Raw genomic sequence first — 16,415 nt, forward strand, 5'->3', positions numbered from 1 at the left:
TAAGCACAATAATTCATCCACAGACAATCTTCAAAACCAGTACATTTGTCTGTTGGAACAGTTACTAGAAGTGTACCTACATATTTTGTGTGCATAAGCACAACGAATTGTTGCAGTGCTAAAAGGTATGATAAGTGAGTACTTTTTGTTCATGTGTGTGTGAGTGTTTTACTAAATATAAGTACCACACTGTCTAATAAAATTCCAATCTTAAGTTTTTCTGTGCAAGAATTTATTGGTGAAAACATTCAAAATCAAGGTCTTAGTTGTCAGAATGATATTCACACACTGCAGATGTATTGTCAATCTCTGTTTTTGTCGGGGGGCCATCAACCTGTATTTTTTAACAATGTTTTGAAAAAGTATTACTGTCCTGTATAGTTGATGGTGTTACGAATTTTTCTTTGTGTGGGAAGACACGGGGCAGAGGGCAACACACAATGATAGTTTGCATTTTTATTTGATTTCTTAGCATACTTGGGCACCTATGCATTAGCAGACGTATCTTGGATTGTTTCCATTTTATTGCATATGCTTCTAAAGATTTTCTCACCAGAGATAGATAAAACATTATTTCAGGAGATATATATTAAAATGATAGGTTCACAACAAGGAAAATGAACCTTTTACATTGTTTCACAGGTGCCTACATGCACCTGAATGAATTTCTAGCACTCGGGAGTGCTACCAGATACCGTGAATATGCTTGTCTACAGCTCTATGCCAACAGTAGTTTGGCATGGATGAAGACATCCACAGCATCTGGGGCCAGTTACAACACTGGGGTCGTAAGACATACACAGCAAAGGCTTCAACTGAATAACAATCAATACAAATCCCAAACTGTTCCAAGCATCGACTTTTAAACAATTTCCTTTTGCTCTATTATTTACTATTCTATCTTTTCTTTTAATTGTTTCCTTCCCGATAATACCAGTCATTACAGGACTAATTATCGGCCACAGTGGTGAGGGTGTCTTCAGAAATTAATATAATGGCTCCTGTTAATTAAGTGTAGCCACATATTTACTTTCTAACATAGAAAAAAATCTGCAAAATGTAGTACTAATAACGCACTGTGAATGTGCAACAGCAGTGGATCTGTTGTCATAGTGGACACTTCATAATGATGAGCAGAAACTAATTCACTGTCCTCAGAATTATTATGAATTTACAGATTCGTGTTGCATCGAAAGTGAAAAGCATGTTCAGTTGTAAAAAATCATAAGATTTATTTTTCTGTAATATTTGATAAAATGTCACCATCAGAGGGAAAAAATTCATTGTATTACACTATGAGCTGCACGAATTCTTGTTAAATTTTAACTTAAATGCAAGTTTGTCCATTTGCTAGGTATCTTCATTCACATACTGTCTAACAATGCAAGACAAAATTCTAAATAGTTATTTGTAAATGTTGGGAAGTACGTTTACTGGTTAAAGCACTGGTTCAGCATCCCAAGACAGACCCTACAACACCACAACATAAAATTCTATATGAAAGAAGACAAAAGCTGCATGAATCAGATACAATATTTGCTGAGCACATCTAAAGTGCATGGAAAATTTACACAGGAATAAGGATAACATGTGAATTGTAGCTAACTTTGGGACAAATATATTTATTTCCAGTTAACATGAAAGTATAGTATAAGAAACAGCTATGCTATATCTACTCTATGTAAGAGAAAATAGTAAAAATAGGTTTGTTCCTTCTGAAGCGTATTCTAAAGCTGCACATGCACTACTAGCAAGAAAACACATTATGTACTCTACAGTTTTGGGAATATATGAAGGATATTACTGAAATAAGTTATATTCTTTGGTAAAATCTTTGAGACAGAGTAATCAATCATCATCACTTTCATCAGTAAGATCATCTAATAAATCATCCAAAACATCATCTTTGTTTATTTTCAGTGATTCCAGTTTTTTTGTAACTTCTTCCTGCAGTTTCCTCATTTCATCTTCTCCCACAGCAAAGCCTAGAGCATGCAAAAAAAAAATCTGTTTATACATTACAAAACATTTAAGTTTAATAAACACACACACACACACACGAGAATATAATAACAATATGACAGTTACAGGTTTTTCGCTGAGAAAATGTGGTGAACGTTTAAATGTGAGATTTCCATAACTCCAATTTTACGTTCACAGTAATGACTGTGACTGAAAAACTAATTAACCCTAAGATCCGCACTCTCTCGCTCTAAATTATAAATTTTCTGTCACAAATAGACCTAACTCAAAAACACTTTTCTTACAGTCCGTAAAGAATAAACATAATAAAGTTTGTTTTATTCCCTAATTTTCTTTATAACAGTAATCAACACAATGCATTGCTACCCCTGAAAAGTATCAAGTAAATATTACCTGAATTTGTACCCTTGGTAAGGCTAGCAATGTAACGTAGCAGTGTACGTCGTCTTCGCAATGACAGCAGCTTTATTTGTCTCTGGAGTTCAGCATCCTTTTTCAGTTGTTCTTCAATAGAAATGAGTTTTTCAATAACTTTCTCATTTTTACCACATTTTGGGCATACATTCAGTAATTTGGCACAAGGGAAACAGACTGTATGGTAGGCCTTTTTTACACTTTTCTGTTCACATTTCACACATTTTTTTGGAGCCTTTAGGGGCTTGTATTTTTTGTATTTAATTTTCCATTCCAAGATGCTCTTGCATCTTTCACACACACCAGACAGATCAATATTATTTATAAGCTTTGTCTGAGAAGAGGTATCATGTAGGTCATTTTTAAATGCTTTTGTATTTTGGTGTGCCTGTGGCCTGGTTCTCTGTGTATTTCCCCGTTGAGTGCTCATCTGTGAAACAGAAAGAAAATGGGATGTATGAATATGACAAAATTAGCAACAGTTATGTTAGATGCACTGCCTATCCACTATAACCATTGTCCCCCACCTCCTGAAATGTAATATTCAACAGTAATAGGTATTACACAAATGCAGCCAAATTACCTTCCATTTGCTATTTATTCCAAATTTCGTTGCAATGCAAAGAGCACGAATATGAGCCAACAACTACAGGATGTTTGTCTGTAGAGCAAGGCCATCAGTGTTATAATAGCTGTACAGTTGCTTCATGGTAGAACACAAAGCCCTGCAAATATGTGCCTGGCCTGTGTGGCGATTCACATTACCACAGCGTGCGAGAGAGCGTGTGAATACACTTCACATATTTGGTGGAACTTGCTGAAGTTTACTGATGCTGTCTCACTTAATGACAGCCGAGCGAGCACCTGTACACGGACATGGGGATGACACAGCCGAGTGAGCAATTGTTCACAGCTATGCAGATGTCAAGCACCTGTATTTGCTTGCACGCAGGCTGTGAATTTGCAGTGTGCACTTTGCCTACCACCCGAGTTGGGTGAAATTTATTCAGATAATAGATACAGATAAACATTATTGTTCATTATTCATGAATGACAAGTAGTATTCAAAATATTCACTTACATGAATAAAATCATTTATTCTTCATCATTGAATAAAAGATATTAAGCATAAAAGATAAATTTGAAAGCCAATAACATTTGTCATTTATTAAATGAATGTACTCTGTGTTGCTTTTTAAACTGTTTTTCAAACATTGCATTATTAAATTCACTTGATTTTTCCAAGATTTTCCATTATGGCTGCTAAAGAAAATACATTATACACAAGCAAGGAGGATATTGGTGCATTCGATCTCCTGAAGTTGGCTTTATTTCATGATAACAATATAGGACTTTCAATTCTCAATTTTCTTCAGCAAAAATTGAGAAACCATGAATCCCACTGTAGTTTTTGGCAAATAATGTGTTGCGATTCCATGTTAGCTTCAAATTCAAAATAAAATTTTCTTTATACATCATGTCATCATTCAAAACTCTTGACCTGATTTCTTGGGCTATCATATGTCTGTAGTTTGTTGTACACCTACACCGATTATGGACAGCAATACAGGTGAACTACTTGTTTTTTAAATTGTGGGTAGGACACTACTGCAATAATTGCACTTGTTATAGAAAGGCGAAAAACACCTTCAGATTGTCTCTTGCACTTTAACAATAAAAAAGTTGTTAGTGTGCTGCAATATTTTGGTGTCTTATGTACTCAAACTATTTCTGCATTGACACATGTCAGATTGAAGAACTATTCCATATTCTAACGGAAAGCTTACTCAGTGTTAATACTAATACACTTTCAGATGACTTTGGACATCCAGCAACATTCCATGAACATTTTAGGAGTTCTTTACGTTTAGAGTCTATTACGTTAGTCATTAGAAACTGAATTCTTACTTGTGCACTCATTCTATAGCACAACAGCCAGGAGCGAATTGCTTAATTATATTAACGAGACACCCATCGCTGGTGGCGTTAGCTATATTGGTACAACAAAGGAAGGTACTGCAGATCAACAGTTCCCATTGGCTGCATTCTCATCATTGGCTACTTGCTTACAATACTTCCACACGTTGACATGGAGAGGGGTGAAGTACTGGCACATGCAAAGTTGGCTGAATTGAGCCGTGTTGACCACGCAACTGCTACGGCTGTGTGCCCATGAAGTATTTTTGTGTTGCATTTGTTACACTGTAAAGCTGTGCTCATTCCAAAGATCGGTTTGGACACTGCAGTGCTTTACTAGGCATGATGGTATGCCCTTGACTTACTGCCACCTCTGAACTTACTTTCACATCCTACAGTTCAACATGTACTCTGAAACACAGTGCGACTTGACTTGGCATTTTTTCTCATTGTTTGAGACAAAAGAAGTGACAAGTAATACAAAAACCAATGGAAGATTGAATACAAAACCTCTAGATTTTTTAGTCCAGAACTTGATCCACTGAGGCGCATTTATGTACAATCCATTAGTAATTTATTTACAAAAAATAGAAATTGTACTGACCTAAGGGAAGAAACACTAGTCACAGAATTTGGTACAAGGAATAAACAATATAAAAAAAATATAGTGGCATTCTGTATTATTCAAGTTATGAATAACATTTTTTTGAATGATATACTTATTCAAATAATGTCCATCTCTGCTTACTAGTAAACTTGCACTTCCTTCCTCTTACCATTAATTGCAGTTAATATTATCAAATGTAATAAGCCCTATTAGTTCATTTGCTCAATTTACTCTTGAGAGCCTATAGTGAAGATGGAAAAAGCTTTTTCTGTTGATTATACACAAAGTTGACAATTATAACCTGTTGTCAAGGTCTTCAACATAAATCTTTTCCATTTGTTCTGTCCAAAATGTGTCTCAATGTCACTGCAATATGAGCATTAGTTCATCAGCTATTCTTTCACACAAATTTACATTTCCACAGCTAAATCAATGATCTTCAATTCAATCCAATATTTCATTATCACTTTAATATTCGTTATACGTGATCATACTGTCACTGAGGTAATACTTGTTGAATATCAGGTACACAGCATACACTTTTTCCCAAGAAAACATGCAAAATTGACAGCTAAAAAGAAATCCTAATTCTAAGTGCATTCCAATGTTTTCCAGGCCCATTGTGGCAAAGCTGTATAGAGTGTACGTTTCCTTATCCATGTCAGGGCCACGCACCTGTAGCCAAGCACTCAGTGAGTGCACGCCACATGATACCGATAGAGAAAACTGCTGGGCATGTTCTTCCACAACGCATGTGAAGCAAATGGTGGGTAATGAGTGCTGCTGAAGCAGTTCCATCACATGTATGCAATGCTCTAGTAGGCTACAATAATGTTCAAGTAAAAGAATATGTTAATTCTACGTAAAGTGCAGTTTCTTATATAGTTTATGAATGCTGTGTACCTGTCTCATGGACATTCAATACTTAATTCATGAATTTCACAGTGAACAGCTCATGAATGCAACAATGGTTCACTGTTGGGTAATACAACTGCATAATTTGAAATGCACAGAACAGTTCTCTTTGGGGACAGAAACTGATCAACACTGTGGGAAAGAAGGAGGAGAGAACCAAACATTAAATATGACAACTCAGTCCTGTCATTTCCCACAGGATATCTGCAGCAGGAAATTACCTCCTATGGACTCAAATTTCAGCTAATTGTCTGCCTGTTGGACTCTATGTTTACAAAGAGAAGGCTAAACAAAGTAGTGATTATGAAGATTATTAGTTTATTGCACAATTCTACGAGGAAAGTGACAACTATTTATTAGTTTATTGCACAATTCTACGAGGAAAGTGACAACTATTTGAATCACACAGTGACTGGAAGCAAAATGCTGGTACTGGATGAATTTCTGGAAACAATGCCAGTCGCTGTCCCTGTAGTGGAAGTACACATCATAATCACAGAAGACCAAAGACAGACTGGTGCTGACCACTCAGTGATTCCAGCACATGTTATAAAGAGACAATTTGTACCACATATTAACATTATGATGTGCAATGCAACCGCAAGTACTAATGTGTACACAAATTGCATTATGCAATCCAAAACAAGCACTGCTGTAAATTGAGATATGGTGCTGTTTTAGACCTCATTCCATCTGATTTTCATGCTTCTGAAAGCTTACTAAGTTGGCAAGAGCCCCCAGTATAGTGGGAACATCAAACAACAGGCAAGTTGAGGCTTAATAACCTGGAGTTCGTCCCCGTGAAGGAAGAACCAGTGGTAATGCCAAAGTGACACCAACTACTGACAGAAGGCAACACAGAGATCATCGGGGGCGGGGGATGTAAGAACTAGCGGGCTGAGGTACAAGGACTGCATCCTTGGCAGCAGCGTCAGTGGCCTCGTTTCCTGTCAGACTGACATGACCAGGGACCCACATAAACATAACAGTGGCTCCATCAACAGTGAGCAAGTCGCAGCTTTCCTGGACCCGTTGTACTAAGAGATGAATGGTGTACAGTACACAGAGTCTTTGAAGGGCACTGAGATTCGGAGCGGATGATGTAATTAAAAAGCCTGTGTCACCAGATGTACTGTGTGGCCTGACACAGGGCAAAGATCTGTACTGTAAATAGTGAACAGTGTTCTGGAAGCCGATACTGAAAAACTTCGAAGCCAATGATGAAGGCACACTCGACACCTTGGTCAGTCCAAGAGCCATTAGTGTACACAAAGGTGTTATCGAGAAGTTCCATGCGAAGGTCGTGAAACTGAAGGTGATAGAGCAAGGCTGGAGTAGTGTCCTTTGGAAGCGAATGATGGCCAATGTGAACACAGGCCGTCACACGAAACCAAAGTGTTGAACGGTTCACACCCATCAGGGCAGTTGCAGGTGGCATGAAGTTAAGCTGCCAGGGCAAGAGCCAAAAGCGATCTCCAGGAGGTAACAGAGAAGAAAAGAGGGACACATCAGACACTGGTGATGAAAGGAGACATCGAAGAAGGAGGCATAGGATGGGTGACCATGCATGGCAGACAAACAGCATGCGTATCTGCTGAGGAGGAAGTCACTGTTTTAGGGCAGCGGTAGTTCAGAAGCTTCTGCATACAGACTGTCAACTGTGCTAGTGTAAATGGCACCAGTGGCCAAACGGATGCCACAATGGTGGATAGTATTGTGATGGCATAAGAGGGACAGACATACAGATGCATAAACGAAGCACCCATAGTCTAGTTTCGAACAGAAAAGGAACCGGCACAAACGGAGGAGGGTGGTTCGATCTGCTCCACAGGAAGTGCCACTGAGGACACGTAGGACACTGACGGACTGCATACAGCAGACTGTCAGGTAAGACACATAGGAGGACCAAGAAAGCTTCCTATCGAGCAGGAGTCCCAAGAATTTCATAGTTTCAATGTATGGAAGAGGAACAGGCCTAAGACGTATAGACCAACCAACTGCGCCGCCAGACAGTCATTTAAACGGTTTTGTCAGTGGAAAACGAAAGCCACTGTTGATGCCCCACACGAGTAAAGATGATCGAGACATCGCTGAAGATACCGTACAATGAGACAAGTACATGGAGAACTGCAGTAGATGGCAAAATCGTCAACAAAACGGAGTGCCGGAGGTGTCAGACAGGCCATTACAGGGTTAATGGCAATAGCGAAGAAGACAACACTCAAGGTAAAAACCGTAGGAATGCTGTTTTCCTGAATAAAGGTGTCTGACAAGGCAGAACCAACACGTAACTTGAATATCAGTCTTTTAAAAATTCCTGAGGGGAAACAAGGCATGCAGCCATGGAAGCCCCACGTGTAGAGAGTATGGAGAATACCAGTCCTCCAGAAGGTGTCTTAGGCTTTCTCCAAATCAAAAAACATGCCCACAGTCTGGGATATCCACAGAAAACCATTCACGACATGGGTGGACAAAGTCATGAGATGGTCAACTGCAGAACGGCACACTCAAAATTTACACTGTGCAGTGGTCAGTAAATTGCGAGACTCAAGCCACCATACCAGTTGGGCACGAATCATACATTCCATCACCTTGCAAACACAGCTGGTGAGAGAAATGGGACAGTAGCTAGAACGAGGGTGTTTATTCTTACCAGGCTTAAGTAGGGGTATGACACTGGCTTCATGTCAGGGTCTGGGAAATGTGCCCTCTGCCCAGATGCGGTTGTACGTACAAAGCAGAAAGTGCGCGGAGGACCGGGATGAAGCAAGAGCATGATCTAGCTCCCTCATAGTAAAGGCGTCATTGTAGGACCCATGGTTCTGAGAATAGAAGGGTATCACCCGAGCCCCCTCCTCTTGGTTCCAATGGAGGAAGGAAGGGTGATAGTGGGAGGAGCTCGAAATCTCCGCAAAAATGGCAGCCCAAGCTGTTGGCAATAGCAATGGGGTCCACTATGACTTCACCTGCTACCGTCAAGCCAGAAATTGGGAATGGATCTTGGTCCTAGAGAGCTGTTGGAGGTTGGCCCACATGACAGAAGAGGGAGTGGAACTGTTAAAAGAACTACTGAAAGAAATCCAGCTAGCTTTTTTGCTATTCCGAAGAACACAATGACACTGTGCATGCAGCTGTTTATAATGAATGCAGTCTGCCATCACAGGATGACTGTTAAAAACATGAAGAGCACATCACACACGAATTGTATCGTGGCATGCCTCTATCCACCAAGTGACCGGGACACAGTGTGGCAAAGAGGAAGTGTGAGGAATGTAACATTCTGCGGCAGTAAGGATAACATTTGAAAGATATTCTACCTGGTCATCACAACTGGGGAAACGTTTGTCAAAGGTCACCAGGGAAGAGTAAAGCCTCCAGTTGGCCATTGTAAGCTGCCATTTGGGTGTGCACGTAGGTGGGGTAGGAGACAGTAAATGGGTAGCGCATGGGAAATGGTCGCTCCAGTATATGCCAGAGAGAATGGACCACTTGAGATGAGGGGCAAGCTGGGCAGTGCAGAAGGATAGGTCCAAATGGGAATAGGTGTGTGTGGAGTCTGAAAGGAATGTGGGTGCTCGTGTGTTAAGGGAAAGGTGGTTAAGTTGACTGAGAAGATCAGCCAAGATGGCACCTCTCGGACAGGTCCTGGGAGAACTCCAAAGGGATGGCGTGTATTAAAGTCACTGAGCAGCAGAATGGTGTGAGGTAGCTGCCCAATAAGCTGGAGGACATCTGCTCTGGTGACACTGAACAATGGAGTGATGTAAACGGTACAAAGGGGAAAGGGGAAAGGTCAAGTGAGGAAGGAAAAGGCGAACTGCAACTGCTAGAAGACAGGTAGTCAGGGAGATGGGTTACCTATGAAGTTCATCCCGTATGACTCCCCCATGAGATGGAATGCTGTCCTCAGGGGGAGGGCCAAAATGGACAGGGAAGAAATGCCAGAGCTGAAAGCAGTCATGAGAATGCAATTTTGTTTCCTGGAGGCAGAGGACAAGCGGACCCTACAATTCTAAGAGCAGCCGTAAATCCTCTTTGTTTGATTGAAGGCCACGAATGTTCCATTGAAGGAGAGTCTTAATGAGGAAAGGGAAGGAGGAAACAAATGAAGGGGTGTCATCTCGGCGGCTGCCGAGTGCCAGCCTCCAAAGACTCCGTGCTACAGGGCATAGAGACTGGAGGATTCTGCTTCACGAGATTGACAGAGGCATCGGCATTCTGCCTCTGTCGATCTGTGGTGCACACCGGCAACACAGGGGTCACTCGGGTGAGGGTACCACATGGCAACATCGTCCAAGAGGATCTCGAGTCAGCGAAGCTGAGAACACTGTTTGCCTTTGTTTGACTTCCTGGAACCTTTCCAGTTGGCAGAGGAAGACTCAAAAGTTCTTTTGCCTGGAGGGCATAAGAAGTCTTCGCGGAAGTATTCCTCCCGTCTTGCCGGAAGTGTCACAGGTGACTTGCCTCAGGATACGAATGTTCGGTGGTTTGTTGCACAGCTGGATGAGGAGACGGCGATGCTACTGGGCACTGGGCAATTTTACAACCACAGTGCTGAATATGAGGTCATTTGTCCGCATGGCCATGTCCTTCACAGAGTGGGATGTAGCAAGAACAGTACTGTAAGTGCCAGATGGTAGAATGCAGGGTTTGTGTCTAGCCAGTAACTTGTGAGGGACCAGGTAAGGCACTTTTTCCTTTACATGAATCTCCTGGACAGCCCACTCATCAAGATAATGGGACAATCTCAAGAGGAGGTGGATGGTCGCCACTGCAGTTGATACAGCAGGGAGGAGGAGGTGGAAAATCACCAGGGTGCACATCCCTACCACAGGTTACACATTTGGCCAAGTGTTGACGAGACATTTGAGTATGGTTGAAATGATGACACTGGTAGCAGCACATTGGGTTTGGAATGTATGGTCATACTGTGATAACTTCATTCCCTGCTTTGACCTTGGATGAAAGCACCACTCTATCGAAGGTGAGAAAAAGAGTGAATGCGGGCATTAAGGATGCATCTACCTTTTTGATCACCTGATGGATGGCAATGTCACCCTGATCAGAGAGGTACATTTGGATTTCTGCCTCGGTCAGACCATCAAGCAACCTAGTGTAAGTGACACCACGGGAAGAATTCAGAGTTCTGTGGGCCTTGACGAAGAGAAGCCACAAGCAGTTGTTGTGCTTGAGAATCAGCAGTAGTCTCCAAAAGCAAAATGCCATTGTGTAAATGAGAGCAGGATTTCACAGGGCTGGCAATGACATCAACACTTTTCTAAATAAGAAATGGATTTACCGTTGCAAAGGACAGACGGTCTTCAGTACGTGAAACTATGAGTCACTGTGATGCAGCTGGGAAGGTCTTTGAATCTGAAGCTTCATTCCATTTATGTCTGGTAGACGTGAGTACCCCCCCCCCCCCCCCCCTCCTCAGAGGAGGAGCTCACCCACCTTAGGTGATTGTTCACACCTCCCAAACACTTGACAGAGGGACCAATCGGCAATTTGGGAAGGTATCAGCTCAGTTAATCACCCCTCCCTGGGCCTGGTCTGTACCAAGGGGTACGGGCGAACCCTACCTGTCAACACAGGGCTGGGAATTACACATTACCCAGTCATCTGTTATGCGTCAGATGCGTGATATGGCCTTCAGGAGTGCACAGGGAGGAAGATGGAAAAACAGGAGACTCAAATTCCAAAGCAAAGGAAGGATAGGAGAAGCGAACAAGGAAAGGGAAAAAGGAAGAAAAAAACAGTGGTGAGACTGTTCTTATGTCAACTACTGAAAATGCGGAACACGTTCCCCAAGGGAGGGGGGAAGGATTAACAAGAGGATAGACATGCAGCACAGAAGGGAAAAGATGATGCAAAGGCTGGGGGGGCCCGTGGTAGCCAACCACGAATGCGCCAAAGAGAGGCGAGCCTGCTGCGGGGACTATCAATATGTGTATTGGATGTACCAGTATGGTCACACATACTCCAGTTGTGGAAGGAAATAGGTCATGACCTTTTCATAGAAACCATTCCAGCATTTAGTGGGAGGGGAACATCTGTATCCCATTTGAATGCACACACTCAGGTGGCCACATAGGCCGGACTTTAGGGACTGACAGTGTAAGCACTGTCACTAGACAAGGAGATGTTTCCTGTTTTAGCAAAATTTAGGCATCTCAATGAGTTGTAGTCATTGGTACTTTTCCTTTGTGCTGTGCTGGACAGGCAAAAGTTTTGTTTTTCTGTCTTTTAAATTTTTTGTTAAAATCTGCACGAGCAAGAAGTGATCAGGATGAATGGTACTCACTGTAGTTTACACACATCAGTTTTTGTTTGATGGGGTGCTTCTGTCCAGCAGCTGTCCACGATTTCCACAGGTAGATTTGTGTGTGCAGTACCAAAAAATATATAAATATGCATACATTTAAAGCAATGGATGAAGTGGGGAGTGGGTCCAGTGTTACATTATAGGAGTGTACTTTTCAGCATGCATGCCTCTTACAGAGGCCAACATGAAGACATCAGAATCAGCTATTATATTTTGGTCCCTCTTGGATACAGCAAACTAAACTAATTCCTAACATTCCAAGTTAACTGCATAGTTCTTTGGGTGAAATACAATGCCCTGAACCATACTGACATTCTCACTGGGGGGGGGGGGGGGGGGGGGGGGGGGGGGGGATTATGACAACAATATTGTCAAACTTGTCACAAAGGAGCAGTACCCATTATAGGTCAAGGGAAGAATGCTATACAAAAAGATAGTGGTCAATCATCAGGTAGATGACCATGTCCTTCCATACTGTGCAAGGGATGCACAATTGGTAACATCACATCATAAAATAAGGTCCCCATCAGCTATAACAGGATATCAATCTGACAAGAGACCCAAGCGCAGCACTTTTAACTTGTTATTTGGTATGTGGCTAAAATTAATACCATTCCTATATGGCTAAATATTTAATGTCGAATACACTAAACCGTCTAGTGCAACACGTAAGATGTACAAACTCAACAGACAATGACATATTAGCTTTATTGCAGTTTTCTTGACATTCTGAAAATAACTGGAATTGATCAGATTAAGGTTCATTTGTTTTATTTACAATGTTCTGAATCTATTTGAAGTTAGTAGCCAATAATTTGCCCTGAATGTTATTAAATAGCAATTAAAAAAATCAATCTGTAAATAAATAATGTGTGATCTGTAAACTGAATGTATTACTACAGACATCTCTCTCACGATACAAATGAAAAGTTTTTCATACTAACAAATGACAACCAGAAAGGAATATATATATGTGTGTGTGTGTAACTAAAATAGAAAGAAACTTTCACATGGGAAAAATATATTAAAAACAAAGATTCCAAGACTTACCAAGCGGGGAAAGCGCCGGCAGACAGGCACAATGAACAAAACACACACACAGAATTACTAGCTTTCGTAACCGATGGTTGCTTCTTCATGAAAGAGGGAAGGAGAGGGAAAGACGAAAGGATGTGGGTTTTAAGGGAGAGGGTAAGGAGTCATTCCAATCTCGGGAGCGGAAAAAACTTCCCTTAGGGGGAAAAAAGGACAAGTGTACACTCGCACACACACACATATCCATCCGCACATACACAGACACAAGCAGACATAAGCAACCATCGGTTGCGAAAGCTAGTAATTCTGTGTGTGTGTTTTGTTCATTGTGCCTGTCTGCCGGCGCTTTCCCGCTTGGTAAGTCTTGGAATCTTTGTTTTTAATATGTGTGTGTGTGTGTGAGAGAGAGAGGGAGAGGGAGAGGGAGAGGGAGAGGGAGAGGGAGAGGGAGAGGGAGGGGGAGAGGGAGGGGGAGAGGGAGGGGGAGAGGGAGGGGGAGAGGGAGGGGGAGAGGGAGGGGGAGAGGGAGGGGGAGGGGGGAACATGAATAGTCTTGAAACAGTAGTAGATACAATACAATGTTTTTGGTTGGACATTATAGTCTGTCTGTACAATCATAAGTGGGCAGCGGTCTTTGTGGGGAAAATGACCCTTCCTGGAAGAACCCTGCGACTACACTACATGTACTCTCAAAATCAGTTGTCCATTACTAGTCCAGCAGTGTAGTGCATCGAGTGACGATTCACTCTGATTCTGTTCATGTCATTTTAGTTGCCAGTTCAGTTGATATATTTAGTTACTCAGAACAGAAATGTGCAAAATACAAATGAGAGATATCTTTGGAGTAAAGAGCAGTCAGTCATCTCTAATGTAATTATAGCCACTATTGGCACAAAAAGAACTGGGGGCTAATATTTCCAATCTCAATCAAAGGGCTGCAGTTTATACAAAAGTCAGTCTTGCCTCAATAGAAAATCTCAGAAAGGAATGCAAAAATAAACCACACAGTTCACTAGAATCGCCAAGAAAGAACACTAAGAAATTTGAGAAGAAATTAATCATTGTAATCAGCCTTCCAAAATTGGTCATTCAAGAAACAATGGAGGACTTTTAAATAGATAAAAAGATAGTAAGATAGTGCTGACATTACACAAATTACTGCTGTAAAACAAAATATCCATTTTCCTTGGCAGAATGATATTTTGCACAAGACACCACGTAAAAAGGTATTTAAATAAAAGAGACCACTAAATAAAAGAAAGATTATGTTAGAGGGAACTGATGTAATTGACTAGTGATGCAAATATTTCATACAAGTAAGGAAATTAAGAGAGCAAGATGGTAAGTTCACTTATATCGACAAAACTTGGGAGGGCAACAAACAATGGCATTGAACTTGTAAGCAGTATTCCTTACTGATTGTTTTACATTGTAGCAGAAAGTCATGGAACCATACACTGTTAATAATGAAGAACATTGGCACACAGCTTGTCAGACTGCAAAAGAAGGTCCCTGTGGAATATAATACCCTGGACCATATTTCAGCTCTTGTCCTCTAAATGCTCTACTAAAAACTGAGGCTTCATCGAGATGGAGTCCCCATAAGCTCTCGTACATACGAGGTACCGGGGCAAATAAGGTTCACTGCCATTCTTAGCCTGGCGTTCCTCCCATGGTGTGGCCAGTAAGGGGAACGATTTAGTCTCATGCTTCCTTGCATTGTACCGAGACTTGGAATGCTTAGAGACTGCTGGCGTTTGATCACCAGCAAGTGATGTCGTGTTGCGCGTCATCCACCCTAATGCCACCCACTCCGTCCAACCAGGGGTCCTCCCCACAGGTGCCATCCAGCCGCAGCAAAGGCCACCTGGCGTGATGTCCTTTGCCGGGAGTCCCGATGCCCTAGGGTGACGGGCATCTACTCCTTGGCATACGTGGGAGTTAATGACGTAGCCATCAGCAGGGCGATCCCTGTGTAGTCAGGAGGCTACAACCAACAGAGTACATGGCGGCCCCACCACAACGGACTGGCTACCATGCTGGATGTGAGGTGCAAAGAATTCCATGGTCCTCGTCGGCACAGAAAACGACAATGCATAGTGGGTGGAGGAAAACCCACCCACGAAGGTGTCCTCGCTCAAGAGATAGATGATGAGCGGGACTGCAATAGTTTTCCTAAGCCCCATCCGATAAGCCGGAAGCAAGCATATGCTTTAGTTCCAAATAAAAAGAAAGAAGTTTTATCTTAGTAGCCCAAGGCTGTCTTGCTGCATATAGCAATGGAGCTTGCCACGGGAGCACTACTTGTGGTGTTTACACCACCGTATCAACTCTAGCTACACTGCTTTTCTATTTTAGTACATTTCTCCGATTCTTTTGCAGCAGGTTTCATAGTCAATATTAAAAAGTGCTATATCATTGTAGCTGTCTTTCCAACAGCTACTGGATGCAGTTATGAAAAGTATATAGTTCCACTTAACACCTTAACTTAAAACACTGAGTTATTTCATATTTATTATTTTAACAGAAACTTAAAATCCCAAGTATACTTGGGCAACTCAAGGAAAGACCTTCAAAAACAATAAAACCTCACTTGTATCCATTTCAGCATTGATAGGTAAGTGTTCGGCCACTAGAGAGCACCTGGTACTACATTTGTAGCCTGACTGTCATGCTTTGGTTGATGCAGTTCCCAATAAATATTGTCTTTACTGTGTGCAGCTTTGGATACTTGACAACAAAATACATGATTTCAGACACTCTCCTGTATCATTGTTTAGGCAATGCTTCCATAAAGGGATGACTTCAGTGATCCTGAGTTTGATACTGAATTTAGCAGCGCATAAAGTGATGGTAAATGTGATGTTACTTCATTAGAGACTGAAAGTGATGACATTTTGTCAGTGCTACGAGATCAATACATTCACTGTGCTCCATCCAGCTCCTCCAAGATTTATGTTTACAGGAAACCATTGTGAAGTACATGGTTAGAATTTATAGCTACACAGAAACTAAAAAATTACTTCATGTTTCAAAATATTTTAGTCAAAGTCCAGTGCACACGTATACTTGGGATTTTATTATTGGTGATCTCCAAAATTTTGTAACTCATTATTTTGAGCTTTAAAAGCTTGCTTTATATGCCTATATGTAATGTCGTTCATTATAGGATTTTTCATTAATAAAAAATATTATTTTTTGGAACATAATTTAAAAAAA

At 41.4% G+C, this 16,415-nt stretch overlaps 1 protein-coding gene across 2 annotated transcripts in view; it reads right to left on the bottom strand.

Moving 5' to 3' along the window:
- Positions 1 to 1,207: 1,207 nt before the first annotated feature.
- Positions 1,208 to 16,415, bottom strand: part of LOC126299415 (uncharacterized protein C9orf85 homolog) — a 43,747-nt gene continuing 28,539 nt past the window's right edge. For both annotated transcript variants that reach the window (XM_049991309.1, XM_049991310.1), the window contains 2 exons: positions 2,377 to 2,827; positions 1,208 to 1,985 (listed from right to left, as the gene is read on the bottom strand). In XM_049991309.1, coding sequence (XP_049847266.1) covers positions 1,849 to 1,985; positions 2,377 to 2,827 — 588 coding nt within the window. In that variant the 3' untranslated portion in view covers positions 1,208 to 1,848. The remainder of the gene's footprint in view (positions 1,986 to 2,376; positions 2,828 to 16,415) is intronic.

The sequence above is a fragment of the Schistocerca gregaria genome, chromosome X, assembly GCF_023897955.1.
Source record: "Schistocerca gregaria isolate iqSchGreg1 chromosome X, iqSchGreg1.2, whole genome shotgun sequence".
Taxonomy (NCBI): domain Eukaryota; kingdom Metazoa; phylum Arthropoda; class Insecta; order Orthoptera; family Acrididae; genus Schistocerca; species Schistocerca gregaria.